Source organism: Pan troglodytes, chromosome 19 (assembly GCF_028858775.2).
Source record: "Pan troglodytes isolate AG18354 chromosome 19, NHGRI_mPanTro3-v2.0_pri, whole genome shotgun sequence".
NCBI lineage: Eukaryota > Metazoa > Chordata > Mammalia > Primates > Hominidae > Pan > Pan troglodytes.
The window spans coordinates 88,743,990-88,758,488 of record NC_072417.2 but is presented as its reverse complement, the minus strand read 5'-3'; the positions used below and the strand labels follow the sequence as shown (position 1 = coordinate 88,758,488).

At 57.5% G+C, this 14,499-nt stretch overlaps 1 protein-coding gene across 5 annotated transcripts in view; it reads right to left on the bottom strand.

Moving 5' to 3' along the window:
• Nucleotides 1-83: 83 nt before the first annotated feature.
• The window catches only part of ITGB4 (integrin subunit beta 4), a 36,511-nt gene continuing 22,095 nt past the window's right edge, over nt 84-14,499 (bottom strand). For 2 of the 5 annotated variants that reach the window (XM_016930890.4, XM_016930894.3), the window contains exons 26-41: nt 14,030-14,178; nt 8,828-9,032; nt 7,609-7,766; nt 7,007-7,187; nt 6,756-6,893; nt 5,514-5,696; nt 5,293-5,424; nt 3,894-4,103; nt 3,053-3,292; nt 2,689-2,847; nt 2,052-2,201; nt 1,285-1,473; nt 1,043-1,198; nt 795-959; nt 592-702; nt 84-486 (exon numbers count right to left, since the gene is read on the bottom strand). In XM_016930890.4, the coding sequence (XP_016786379.2) occupies nt 347-486; nt 592-702; nt 795-959; nt 1,043-1,198; nt 1,285-1,473; nt 2,052-2,201; nt 2,689-2,847; nt 3,053-3,292; nt 3,894-4,103; nt 5,293-5,424; nt 5,514-5,696; nt 6,756-6,893; nt 7,007-7,187; nt 7,609-7,766; nt 8,828-9,032; nt 14,030-14,178 (2,666 nt within the window). In that variant the 3' untranslated portion in view covers nt 84-346. The remainder of the gene's footprint in view (nt 487-591; nt 703-794; nt 960-1,042; nt 1,199-1,284; nt 1,474-2,051; nt 2,202-2,688; nt 2,848-3,052; nt 3,293-3,893; nt 4,104-5,292; nt 5,425-5,513; nt 5,697-6,755; nt 6,894-7,006; nt 7,188-7,608; nt 7,767-8,827; nt 9,033-14,029; nt 14,179-14,499) is intronic. The other 3 variants (XM_016930891.4, XM_016930892.4, XM_016930893.4) reach the window with 3 other exon arrangements.

The following is a 14,499-nucleotide window of genomic DNA, read 5'->3' as shown; positions in this document are numbered from 1 at the left end:
TCAGAGAATGGGGGATGTCAGAACCGCTCCCCTACCCTAGGGGAGCACCTCTCAGGCCCCAGAAGAACGGGTAAGGCAGGGCCTAGCAGTAGCAAAACCATTTATTAAGTGCAGAACAAAGGCTGGGTCCTTGTGCTGCTCCCAGCTCTTTGGTTACAAATAGGTTTGGGCCCACAGAGGAGGGACCTTGCCCCCTTCATGCCTCCCAGGAGACACCTAGCCCCTGCTCTGTGCATGCGGGTGGGCTGGGCCCCCAGGGGTGCAAGGATGGAGTAGCTGAGGAGGCTCCGGGAGAGGAGTCGGGAGGACGCCTAGTGGGACATGGCGGGGGTGGGGCAGAGTGCGGTCAGGTTTGGAAGAACTGTTGGTCCACCTGGGTGCTGAGGGTTCCGCTGGTGGTCAGTGTCCGGCTCACAAACTCCTGGGTCACATGCCGGGTGAGGGAGCCGCCTGCCTCCAGGTGCTGGGCCCCCAGGGTCAGCCCATCTGTGGAGGAGGAGGCATTAGATGACCTGGCTTGGGGTCTGCCCTTCTCCCTCTGCTAGCTCCCTGTCCCGGGAGAGCCGGGATCCCCTAGCCCTCAGTGCTCACCCACTAGGAAGGGCTCGGTGGCGCTGGTGTGGGTGGTGGTGATGCTGCTGTACTCGCTTTGCAGCGGGTGCTGGAAGAGCCCGGCATGGCTGCCCAGCTGCGGGAAGGGTCCTGGGGTGGGCAGATAGGCCAGTCAGAGGGTGGTGCCAGAAGAAGGCACGGCCCGAGGAGGGGTGGGGGTGAAGAAAAGGACAGGTGCCTACCTCCATCCTGGGACTCTATGGTGATGATGCCCTCGCGCTCTGGCCCGAAGCCCTCAGTGGTCCTGGCCTGCACCTTGAACTTGTAGGGCACGTTCTCGCTGAGGCCCGGCACGGTCAGCCGGCTCTCGGGGCTGTCTCCATCCACCCGGAATGTGGTGGCTGGCCCTGAGCAGGGAAGATGCCTTCAGCCTCTGCGGCCCCCTCTCTACCCCTCCCCTGGCCACTCCTGCCCCCGGGGTGGGCAGCACCTCCTCCTTGGGCCATCTCACAGGTCACCAGGTAGCCGACGATATCCCCATTGGGCCTCCGTGGCCGCTCCCAGCTCAGCTGCAGCGAGTCTGGGCTCAGGGCAGTGAACACCAGCGGGCCTGGGGCACTGGGAGTGCTCAAAGTGAAGGCGGAGCCTGGGGGCAGTAGAGGAAGAGCATCAGCGTGTGGGTGGGTGGTGGGCATGATGGGGGCAGCTGTGGGGCTGGGGGAGGCAACTCACCTGGCAGGGGACACAGTGGGCTCTGCGGGTGCACCTGGGATTCGATGGTGATGACACCCTCACGCTCTCGGCCCCAGCCTTCCTGGCTCTGGGCCCGCACGCGGAACACGTAGGAGTGGTTGGGCAGGAGGTCTTCCACCACCACCGAGGTCTGGGCAGGGTTGGGGATGTTGAGCCGATGCAGCTCGCCTGGGGGGGTCAGGTGGGGGCAGACAGTAGTGCAGTGTTACTCCCACCCCTGGCCTGATCCCCCTCGTCCCTAAGCTGCCATTGAGACCTGGTTATCACCCACCCAGGACTAGCTGTGGTTTGGGTACAGGTTGGGTACAGTATGGTATGGCTGGTTGTTCAGATTGTGTACTATACAAGAGTGGAGCCTGTAATCCCACTCATGTTTAGGCAACATCCTGCATCCTGGTCATGCTGCTTTGAATGTGCCTGCCCAGGGAAGTGCCACTTCCTTGTTTCCCCAAAGGCATCTCAGGCCAGCAGAGGCCCTAGGATCCCAGCCCAAAGGGGCCTTGTTAGGCAAAACCTAGCAGAGAATGACCAGCAGAGAGGCCCAGGGAGGTGGGTGAGACCTCAGAAGAGGGGAGGCAAAGAAGTGGGGTGGAGAATGGGGTGGGAGACCCTCTCAGGCTGGATGGGGGCTTTAGCGCTCAAGGGACTTGGGTGGGTTCCTGACACAGCTGAGGTACCCTATGTGTCACACTGGGGCCAGGCCTTGCAGGGCTGCACCCCGCAGCCTGGCAGCCACCATGCCTCACCGCCATTCAGCAGCTGGTACTCCACGCTGTAGCCCTGCAGCGGCCGCTCGCACCGCGGCTCCTGCCAGCTCACTCTGAGAGATGTGGGCCCCAGGGCAGAGAACACCAGGCGGGTGGGCGTGTCGGGCACACCAGCAGTCAGGCGAAAGTCTGGGGACAGGAGGCTGCAGTCAGCCAGAGATGCAGGGGCTAGGGTCTCAGTGGGAGTCACAGTGCTGCCCCCTGACCTCCCTCCCTCAGCTGGCATGTCTACACTGACCGCTGGCTGGACAACTCACTCACCCTGCAATACACTGTCCAGGCTGCCCAGCACCTACCGCATATCCTCCAGCAGGGTGTGGGCCCTGCTTGTGCCAAGAGAGGGTGAGCCCCATGAGTCTGCCAGCCCCACCCCCTCAACTGCTCAGCTGGCCTGGCCCCTCTCCTGCCCCAGCCCCAGCCCCGCCCCCTGGAAGGGCAGAGGCAGAGTTAGGCGTCAGCACTGATGGTAGGGCAGGTGGTTAGCGCCTGTGGGCAGGCGGGTGTCCTGTGGATGGAATGGAGGGGAAGCAGTGGGCACAGCTGGCGGCTGCTATGGTGGCTGGATGACAGATGGAGCAGGACAGCTGTGGAGACAGGATGGCCACCCCTGTACTACCTGGGCCCCAGGAGGGCGCTGCTGGCCTCCCAGCCAGGATTATAGAGTCTCGTGGGCCCCTGGAAGCGGGGAACCCTTTCATCTGAGCCCGACTCCGGGACCCCAGGGCCCAGGACAGCGGAAGCCTGCTCCTCCCGTGTTCCCAGATGGGAGGGAGGCCTAGGGCAGGACAAAACAAGAGTGAGAGGAGCAGGGAGTGTGCATGCATGTGTGTATGTGTGCATGCATGTGTGTGCACGTGTGTGCATGCATGTGTGTATGTTGGAGAATGGGCGGTGGGGACAGCAGACAGAAGCCCGAGGCTCCAGGAGCTGGAAGAGAGGAAGGGTTAGTGGGAGAGGCAGGGTTGGCTGAGGTCACTCACCGTGGGAGGAGACGGAGGTGAGGGTGGAGTAGTCCCTGGGCAGTGTGGTCGAGTGTGAGTGTTCCGAGCGGGTCAGTGAGTTGTAGTCCCGTGTGAGGGTGGAGGATGTGCTTAGCATGCGGTGGGGCACGTGTGGGCTCAGGTGGGTGCCATAGGCAGCAGCACTGGTCGTGGTCATCCTGTGCAGGGAGTTGGTGCTGCCCGGGAAGGCAAAGTCCATCCGGCCATTCACCAGGTGCTCTGCAGGGGGAGAGCAGGGTCCCTTGGTCAGGCCTGCCCCAGACCCGGGCCCCGTGGGGCAGGCTGGGCCCTGCACATTCCTGGTCACCCACCCTCTGGGTGGCTTTTGCTTAAATACAACCAGTTTCCCTCAAACCACTAGGGACAGAGGCCCTCTGTCCCTGCAGGAACCCAAGGGCCACCCAGGCTTCCACAGCCCATATCCTCTGGCCGGCCACTATATCGGTGTGAGCACTGCTGACCCTGGCAGTGGCGGGGGCTTGCTGCCCCTGCAGTCAGCCCTGCCCTGGGGAGATCCCCAAGCCTTCCCTCCTGTCCTTTGAGGCCCCTGAGGGGTCTACTTGGGTGCCAGGGTCCGCTTCCTGGGCACACTTCTGAATTTGCACCCCCTGGCCAGGCAGGCACCATAAGGGCCCAAGCGCCTGCCTCACGCGTCCCCTGGCACTGGGCCCTGCCTCTAAGCAGCTGTGCTCCCAGCCGCCAAGGCCCGGGCCTGGCTGAAACTGGGGCCCCCGAGGCAGCGCAGACGCCCACCCCAGGCCCCCAGGCGCGAGTGAGGCTGGGTGGGCGCGGATCGGGGGGCGGCGGGTGAGCCTGTCACCTCCGGGGGGCCCGGGTGTCGCACTGCGGGGCAGGCTGCCGCCCTTCCCGCCCGCGCCGCCGTCGTCCGGGGGCCCGTGGGGCGCCTCGGCGTCGGAGGAGCGCCCGCTGCTGGCCGACAGGCGCGGGATGAGCTCCGGGGGCAGCCGCCACGTGACGCGCCGCAGGTCCAGCTCCTCCCCCAGCAGGGGCTCGAACTTCCAGCCGCAGCCTTGGGAACAACGAAGGGCCGCGTTGGCACCGCCGGGGGGCGCCGGGCCGAGCAGGGCCAGGCGGGGGAAGGCCGTAGGCTCTGCGAGGGGAGCCCGTCTCCAGCTCCCGGGATCCCGGGGTGTGTGTTGGGGGCGGGGGTAGATGCGCACGGCCGGAGCGGGAAGGCCGCGGCAGGTGAAACCCTTGCGCGGCTGAAGCCTTTCCAGATGAGCGAGTGCAGCCTCGGCACAGCTGGGGAGGAGAGACCCCCCGGACCCGCCAGGAGACCTGGGGGAAGTCTGGGCTCTGTCACCAGCTGTGAGGTCTCCCTTGCTTTACTTAACCTCTCCAAGACTCAGTTTCCCGTTTGTACAATGGAGAGAGGAATCTTGCCCCTGCCTGCCTCCCAGGGACCGTTCCGCAAGCCACCGAGCGCTTCGCAGGTAGTGTTAGAAGCAGCTGAGCTGGGGTTCCAGAGTCACACCAGCTGCGCTCCACCTGAACCCCTCAAAATGGCTCCTTAAGCCCAAGCTGAGCCCCGTGGGGGCCAGTATGTGTTCACCGGGGGCAGCTTGAGGCATCGGCAGGGACAGAAGAAAATACAAATGATATATGTGCCCCAGAGGTTTTTCCACTCATGGTACTGTGTGATTGGTATCCCATTATACAGAGCAGAAAAGTGAGGCATGGAAAGGATGAGTGATTCATCTGATGTCCCACAGGTGGAGCCACAGCTGACACTGAGCACTCAGGAGGCCCAGCTAAGGGCTCCGCAGCACTTTGTGCTGGGAATCAAGGAGGAAGGACAGAGCTGTTGGGGGTGTTCTTGTCTCCTTGGCTCCCCTACCCCTGCCAGGTGGCCGCCTGGTGGCTGCCCAGGGCTCCTGGGCCAGGCCTGCCCCTGGGGGGTGGCCTGAGTGTCCTGTGTGCATGGCACAGCTGGTGAACCTTCAACTTGTGAAGCTGTGTTTCTTCGTGGTCCCGTGGGCATGAACTCATGTGCGCTTGCACAAGGCTGTGTGTGTCTGTCCCCCAGGCACTGGTTCCTGTGCCCCGTGCACAGATGTGCACTCCATTGCATTTGTCCAAGGCTGCCTTAACCTCCATGTCCTCTAGGTGCTGGCCCCTTTGCCCTCTCTGGACCCAGTGGACTCACTCTGTACCCAAGACCCCCACTGTCCTCTTGTGGGTCCCAGGTCTCCACTCACCAGTGTCATCGGAGACGCTGGGCCTCTGGCTGCCCGATGGAGAGCGTAGAACGTCATCGCTGTACATGAGGAAGCTGTCGTAGTCCTCCCCGCTCTGGGCGTCCACGATAGGGATGTCAGGGATGATGGGGACTGCAGGGCAGGGGAGTGAGCCAGGGCCCTGGCTGCTGCCCCCTGCCCCCCTGCCCGGTCTGCCCCTCACCTCCCTGCCCACCACTCACTGGACATGGGCCTCTTGGGCTGGGTGGCCAGGTTGATGATGGCCTCCCGCTCGGGCCCCCAGCCGGCCCCGTTGCGCGCCTTCACCGTGTAGCGGTAGGGCTGGGACTCCCGAAGGTTCTCAATAAGCAGCATCCGGTTCTTAGGGTTGTCAACCAGCACTTTCTTCATGGGCCCAATAGGTCCTGGGGCAGAGAGAGTGCTTCAGAGGGTCACCCAGGTCCCAGCCTGGTCCCAACACCACCCCTGACACAGCAGGACGGCCGTGCATCCCCTGGATGGCACCCAGGGGCTGGGGAAGCAAGGCAAAGCCAGCCACTGCTGAATTGCTACCTGTGGAGCCCTGAGCGTCAGCATGACTGTCGTGGACATGTGTCACCAGTCCTCCAAGGGACTCTGCTGAGTAAGTGGCAGAGCCAGGGCTGGACTCAAGTTGGCCTCGATGTCACCTCTACCCATATATCCATGGTGCCTCCACACAAGGCAAGGGCACGCATAGGGGTTGCCCACCCCGCCTCCCTTCCAGGACTGGAGAAATAACTGTTCTGCTAGGCACCTCTGATCTCGGGCTGCTAGATAAAATACTGTATAAAATCCTTTTTATTTATTTATTTTTAGACGGAGTCTGGCTCTGTCACCCAGTCTGGAGTGCGGTAACACGATCTTGGTTCACTGCAACCTGCGCCTTCTGGGTTCAAGTGATTCTCCTGCCTCAGCCTCCTGACTAGCTGGGACTACAGGCATGAGCCACCATGCCTGGCTAATTTTTAGTAGAAACGGTTTCACCATGTTAGCCAGGCTGGTCTTGAACTCCTGACCTCAAGCAGTCCACCTGCCTTGGCCTCTCAATGTACAAAATAATCTTTTAAAGTGCTATCTGAAATTCAGAACCTCCTGTATTTCTGTTTGCTAAATCTGGTAACTTTCCTCTCACCCTAAGAAAACCATGCACGTGTGAGCTCCCTGGTTACCTGCATGGGGAGGGGTACCCCTGGGCCTGTGACCTCACTCCACACAGGTAACCACCTACCCTGCAACCTTCTGGGTTTGGTCTTAGAATGCAACCCAGCCCAAATCTGGCCAAAACCCTAAAGATGCCTCAGGCTTATCCGCTGACCAGGATGAAGGCCTCGAGTGCCCTGCACAGCAAGTCCAGGGAGTGACCAAGAGCTCCCTCCAGCTTTGTCCCCTCCCCTTCCATGGCTGTTCTCCCTGTGGGCAGGAAGGAAGGATCTGGTTCTTACGGTTGTCATCGTTGACCAGGCCATAGCAGACCTCGTAGGCTGTGATCTCACCGTTGGTCTCAGCCGGCTCAGCCCAGCTCAGCTGGGTCACCGTGGAGGAGACGACATTGAAGGCCAGACGCCCTGGCTCGCTGGGCACTAGGGAGCGGGGGATACAGGAAGAGTGCTGTCAGTGGCAGAGGGAGGGAGGTCTGGGCACGCTGGCATCAGGGCACCCAGGGAACAAATGGACAGACATGGCGAGGCCTCACCTTCCTGGTGGGTGCGGCAGGACACCAGGGAGCTGTAGGGTCCCTCGCCCTGAGCCCCGTAGGCGCACACCTTCATCTCATAGTCGCAATACGGGTACAGGTTGGTGAGCTCCACTGAGGGCACCTTGCTGTCGAGCAGGTGGGCTTCGGACTCAGAGTCACCCTGAATCCAGTACTTTACCTACCCCCAGGGACAGGGGTACTGGTCAGTGGGGAGCAGCAGGCACCCAAGCTGCCTGTCCCTCCTCTGACCTCTGCCCTTACTGTCCTCTTTGCACAGATGACAGACACTGAGGCCCGAGGGAGGGGCTGAGAGATCTGCCATGTGCACACGTCAGGGCTAGGGCAGAGCAGGTGGGGGTATCTCCCATGCGGGGGTGGGAGGGGGCCCCATTCTAGGAAGGAGGGCAAATGTCTGATAAACTCAGGAATGGGTCTTCCCTCTTCCCCAGCACAGACCGGGTTTCCCTCTGACCACCTGTGCTAGGTTCCACTGTCTGCTCTCTCTCAGGGGGCCCTGGCCTCGGACGGCCCACCTCTTCTGTGAGTGCTGGTGCCAGACCGCCCATCCACCTGTCGTGGCCCTCAGCCCCCCGCCTTACCCTGTACCCCATTGGCTTGCCAGAAGGGGGCAGCCAGTTGAAATGGATCTTCCTGGACCCAGCGGCCTTAGCATTGGGGTTCTGCGGGGCGCCCAGGTCGCCGTGAGGGGGTGGCTGTGATGACAACATCTGACTCGTGAAGCTCCGGTCCAGTTCATCTAATGGGTCAGGTCGGGGCCGGGCAACCACTCAGATCCCCCTTCGCCACCAGGGGGCGCCAGAGACCCACTTCAACACCCAGGGTGCTCTACCCAGCGCATTCAACTCAGACCTGCCCACCCGCGTCTCTGGAGACCTGGTGGTGCCCCGTTGCTGCCACATAGAGCATCCTGCCAAGCTTGGCGGAGGACCCAGGAGGGTCTCTGGAGGAACAGAAGGGGGAGGGAGTTGGTCTGCCCCTTTCTCCTTTGGCAGCTCAGGGAACATTCCACATGAGAACATTTGCTCCCCGCCCCATCTCCACACTGTACCCTGAGTATCTCCCTCCTCTCCCATCTTCCTGGCAGGCCTTCTCCCAGTTGGGAGGCTGAGGGCTGATAGGAACTAACTGGCCCACTCCTTCCACAAGCACCTGCGTGTTAGTTGGAACTGAGGCTGAAGCCAAAGGGCCAGGGTCTGATGGGAGAATTCCTATTGTGTGGTGACAACAGCCTCTCTAGCTGTAGGGTTGCCAGATAAAATGCAGGATGCCTAGTTACATTTGAATTTCAGATAAACAACAAGATTATTTTTTGTTGGGGGACAGGATCTCATTCCATGGCCCAGGTGCTGTGCAGTGGTGCGATCACAGCTTGCTGCAGCCCAGACCCCCTGGGCTCAAGTGATCCTCCCACCTCAGTCTCCGGAATAGCTGGGACTGCAGGTGCACACCACTATGCCAAGCTAATTTGTTTATTTTTTGTAGAGATGAGGTCTCACTATGTTGCCCAGGCTGGTCTAGAACTCCTGGGCTCAAGTGATCCTCCCACCTTGGCCTCCCAAAATGCTGGGATTACAGGCGTGAGCCAGTATACCCAGCCCATTTTGCAAAAAAAAAGGATAAGTATGTTCCAAATATTGCATGGGACATACTTATCCTACCAACGTGTATGTTGTTTATCTGAAATTCAGATTTACCTGGGCGTCCTGTGTTTGGATTTGCTAAGTCTGGCAGACCTAGTTGAGAGACCCCCAGTCTTCCCTCTCCTCCTGCTTAAGCCGACCCCCAGGCTCTGCCTACCTGGGTCCCTGATGATGATGGTGGTGGAGTGGGGCTGGCCCAGGTGGGCCCCAAACTTAGGGTTGCTGAGCTGGACGTGGAAACGGCGGACCTGGCGGCCCCGCAGGAGGGAGTCAACCTCTTGCAGCTCCAGGAGCTTCACCTGCAGCTCTTTCCAGGCCTCCCCAGGCTGGAACAGCAGCTCGCCCTCCACGGGGATGTAGTCCTGGGAGTAGAGGGGGTCAGGGTCAGGGTCATGGCTGGGGGCTGAGGCAAGAGTCACGGCCACACGCTCCCTCCCAACCTCATGGACACTGCAGAGACCATCCCTGCTTGCTGGGTGGAGTACTTACACGAGGTTCAGGTTTTTGTGGGGTTTTTTTTTTTTTTTTTTTTTGAGGCGTAATCTCACTCTGTCGCTTAGGCTGGAGTGCAGTGGTGTGATCTCGGCTTACTGCAACCTCCACCTTCCAGGTTCAAATGATTCTCACGCCTCATCTTCCTGAGTAGCTGGGATTACAGGCACCTGCCACCACGCCTAGCTAATTTTTGTATTTTTAGTTGAGATGGGGTTTCACTATGTTGGCCAGGCTGGTCTCGAACTCCTGACTTCAAGTGATCCTCCCACCTTGGCCTCCCAAAGTGCTGGGATTACAGACATGAGCCACCATGCCAAGCCACGTTTCTGTTTGTTTGTTTGTTTTTGAGACAGGGTCTCACTCTGTCACCCAGGCTGGAGTGTAGGGGCACAATCACAGCTCACTGAAGCCTTGACCCCCTGGGCTCAGGCCATCCTTCCCCTCAGCCGCCTGAGTAGCTGGGACTACAGGCGTGCACCACACCTGGCTAATTTTTTTTTTTTTTGTAGAGGCACGGTTACCCTATGTTGCCTAGGCTGGTCTTGAACTCCCGGCCTCAAGCGATCGGCCCACCTTGGCCTCCCAAAGTGCTGGGATTACAGGCGTGAGCCACCCATCTTCCTTTCAGTGCCGTAGAGCATGCCGGAGCTTTCCAGGATAAGAACTGGGAGGAAAAAGAAAATCCTTCACATAGAAGACCACTAGGTGGCACTTCAGGGCAAGATTTCAATTCCAGGCGCAGCAGCCAGGGCCATGGCTGGGGAGGCAACCTCATGCCACCCAACTCAGAAAGTGAGACCCATAGTTGTAAAACAAACAAACAAACAACAAAACAACAACAAAAAACAAACCAGGGAGCTGCCTGCAAGCAACCTACATGGATACTTCAAAAACGTCAGTGTCATTAGCCCGGCATGGTGGCCAGTGCCTGTAATCCCAGCTACTCGGGAGGCTAAGGCAGGAGAATTGCTTGAACCCGGGAGGCAGAGGTTGCAGTGAGGCACTGTACTCCAGCCTGGGTGACAGAGCGAGACGTTGTCTTAGCAAAAGTCAGTGTCACGGAAGACAAAGCCAGGAAACTTTTCTAGATTAAAGGAGTCAAGACACTTGACAAAAGTCAATGCCAAATCCTTGATTAGTTGCTGCATTGGGGGGAAAAACGCTATAAAGGACATTATTGGGACATCCGAACAAGGGGACATTGGAATATGGACCAATTTTATTTTATTTTATATATTTTTTGGGATGGAGTTTTGCTGTTTTGCCCAGACTGGAGTGAAGTGGCGTGATCTTGGCTCACTGCAACCTCCACCCACTGGGTTCAAATGATTCTCCTGCCTCAGCCTCCCTAGTAGCTGGGATTACAGGCATGTGCCACCATGCCTGGCTAATTTTTGTATTTTTAGTAGAGATGGGGTTTCTCCATGTTGGTCAGGCTGGTGTCAAACTCCTGACCTCAGGTGATCCACCTGCCTCGGCCTCCCAAAGTGCTGGGATTACAGGTGTGAGCCACCACGCCTGGCTGGAATATGGACTAATTTTAGGTACTAGTATAATCAATGTGAAGATACAGATGTCCACATCTCTATCTATATTTCTATGTTGCTATCTATACAGAAAGAAAGAGAAAGCAAATATTAGCAATCGGTGAATCTATGTAAAGGGTAAATGGGTGCTAGTTTTATTGTTCCTTCCATTTTTCTGTAAGTTGAAGTTTTTAAAAATAAAAAGGTGAGAAATTAAAATGTTTTAAAAAACAAATATCAAAGCTTTTTTTTTTTTTTTTTTTTTTGAGACAGGGGTTTCACTCTGTCACCCAGGCTGGAGTGCAGTGGCACTATCTCGGCTAACTGCAACCTCCATCTACTGGGCTCTACCTCAGCCTCCCGAGTAGCTGGGACCACAGGTGCACACCACAACACCCAGATAATTTTCTGTATTTTTGGTACAGACAGGGTTTCGCCATGTTGGCCAGGCTGGTCTTGAACTCCTGATCTCAAGCGATCCGCCCGCCCTGGCCACCCAAAGTGCTGGGATTACAGGCATGAGCCACTGCACCCAGCCTCAAAGCATCTTTATACAAGCGTAACAGGATAGCCAGAAGGCAAGGCAAAAGGATCATGTTATCCTAGGAGTTCGAGACCAGCCTGGGCAACATGGCGAAACCCTATCTCTACTAAAAATACAAAATGGCCGGGCGTGGTGGCTGACGCCTGTAATCCCAGCACTTTGGGAGGCTGAGGTGGGCGGATCACGAGGTCAGGAGTTCGAGACCAGCCTGACCACCATGGTGAAACCCCGTCTCTACTAAAAATACAAAATTTAGCTGGGTGTGGTGGTGCGCACCTGTAGTCCCAGTTACTTGGGAGGCTGAGGCAGGAGAATCGCTTGAACCCTGGAGGCGGAGGTTGCAGTAAGCTGAGATCGCGCCAGCCTAGGCAACAGAGTGAGACTCCGTCTCAAAGAAAAAAAAAATACAAAATTAGCCGTGCGGTGGTGGACATCTGTAGTCCCAGCTACTTGGGAGGTTGAGGTTGAAGGACTGCTTGAGCCCAGGAGTTCAAGATTGCAGAGAGCTAGGACTGTGCCACTGTACTCCACCCTGGACTAGAGGGAGACCTTGTCTCTTAAAAAAAAAAAAATTATTCTTTGGAATTTTTATGGGGGGACATTGGAAAAATAATGAGAACAGTTCCTGTCAATAAAAAGAAGTAAATAAAAATAGGATGTGGCCAGGCAGCCCGGGCCTGCTGACTACGCGCTCCCCTATGTTTGCTGAATGGGCCTGTGGGCCCAGGGAGGCGAGACTTTATTACTTTTGAGATAATTTTTTTTTCTTTTTTCAAGACGGAGTCTCACTCTGTCGCTTAAGCTGTAGTGCAGTGGCATGATCTCGGTTCACTGCAGCCTCCACCTCCTGGTTTCCAGCAATTCTCCTGCCTCGGCCTCCCGGGTAGCTGGGATTAGAGGCACGTGTCACCATGCCCAGCTAATTTTTGTATTTTTAGTAGAGACAGGGTTTCACCATGTTGGCCAGGCTGGTCTCGAACTCGTGACCTCAGGCGATCCGCCTGCCTTGGCCTCCCACAGTGCTAGGATTACAGGCATACGCCACCTCGCCTGGCCTTTATTATTATTATTATTATTTTAAAATAGAGACAGGGTCTCACTATGTTGCCCAAGCTGGCCTGCAACTCCTGGGCTCAAGTGATCCTCCCACTGTGCCCTCCCACAGTGTTGGGATTACATGCATGAGCTACTGCACTGAGCCAGGATTTGTTTCTTTGTTTTTTTGTTTGATTTTTTAAAAATTAATTATTAGTATTTTTTTAGACAGGGTCTTACTCTGTTGCCCAGGCTGAAGTACAGTGGCATGAACATGGCTCACTGTAGCCTCAACCTCCTGGCCTCAAGTGATCTTCCTGCCTCAGCCTTCCAAGTAGCTGGGTCCACAAGTATGCACTACCATGCCCAGCTAATGTTTAAATTATATGTATAGACATGGTCTCGCCACGTTGCCTAGGCTGGTCTTGAACTCCTGAGTTCAAGTGATTCTCCCACCTTAGCCTCCCAAAGTGCTGGGATTACAGGTGTGAGCCACCATGCCCCGCCTTTGTTTTTAATTATGGATTTGTTGCCAACATTTAAAAACTAGAAAGGCCAGGTGCACTGGCTTACACCCGTAATCTCTGCACTTTGGGAAGCCGAGGTGGGCGGATCACTTGAGATCAGGAGTTTAAGACCAGCCTGGCCAACATGGCAAAACCCCGTCTCTACTAAAAATACAAAAACTAGGCCAGGCGTGGTGGCTCACTCCTGTAATCCCAGCACTTTGGGAGGCCGAGGTGGGTGGATCACTTGAGGTCAGGAGTTCAAGACCAGCCTGGGCAACATAGCAAGACCCTGTCTCCCCCAAAAATTACGAAGCAAAAAATCCCCACACAAAACAAAAGAAACAAAACTATGAAGCCTGTAAACCCAGTCCAGCCTGTGTGCCACCTGATTTGGCTGTACCCCAGCACTGGGGCTCAGCAGTGAAGGTGATGCTGGTCCAGCCATGGCACTCTCTGCCTTGAAGGGTTGCTCCTGCTGCTTGGCAAATTGTGACAGCCCTTGGGGAGTCTGGCCTGGGGACATGGGGTCTTCGATCCCAGCTCAAGAAGCCCAAAGCCCCCCGGACTGGGGCATATAGGGGGAGTTTATCTCCAAGAGGTTTGCCTACCCTGTGGATCCTGAGTTGTAGGAGGGGACAGGAATGGTCTGGGCAGGTCCCTGGCCCATGAAGGAAGAAAGAGCCCTCTTGGGCTGGGTGCGGTGGCTCACGCCTGTAATCCCAGCACTTTGGGAGGCCGAGGTGGGCAGATCACCTGAGGTCGGGAGTTCCAGACCAGCCTGACCAACATGGAGAAACCCCGTCTCTACTAAAAACACAAAATTAGCCATGCGTGGTGGCACATGCCTGTAATCCCAGCTACTAGGGAGGCTGAGGCAGCAGAATCGCTTGAACCCGGGAGATGGAGGTTGCGGTGAGCTGAGATAGTGCCATTGCACTCCAGCCTGGGCAACAAGAGCAAAACTCTGTCTCAAAAAAAAAAAAAAAAAAAAAAAAAAGAGCGAGCCCTCTTGGCCTGAGTAGCTGGCAGCAATGGAGCCTCACCCAGCGTGTCACTGGCCCCTTGGGCAGGTGAGACTCCCCTGCCACAGGGTGGCAGGAGCAGGTGGACGTGTCCTTGGGAGGCCAGCCAGGGGCACGGCCAGCATCCAGGGACTCAAGCAGCTGCCATGTGCTGCTTTGTCTTGGGAACCCAATGCGGTGCCCATGCAGCCCCCGGGCTGCACCCTCGACCCTGTGGCGGAGCCTCACCCGGTTGCCCTGCGCGGTGCCATCCTGTGTGCGGTAGGAGACCTGGGACTTCCCGCCGTCCAGGACACGCCGGATGACAGGGATGCGGGCCACCTGGTCCCCGCGGCTGACCGAGAACTCAGGCTGCTCAAAGGACACCACGTCTCTGGCTGCAAGGAGCCCGGGCATTTGTCAGAGTGTGCTGGGCCCAGTCCCTTCCCACCTCCTGCTCTCCTGTGGCCCTGCCCAGCCCAGCCCAGAATCCAGGAGTCCGCTTGGTTCCCTCTATGCATTGCCCTCTGGGAAGGGCACAGGAGCAAAACGGAAAATCCTTCCAGAAAAAGGTGAGGGGCCGGGCGCAGTGGCTTGTGCCTGTAATCCCAGCACTTTGGGAGGCTGAGGCAGGTGGATCACCTGAGGTCAGGAGTTTGAGACCAGCCTGGCCAACATGGCGAAACCCCATCTCTACTAAAGATAGAAAAATTAGCTGG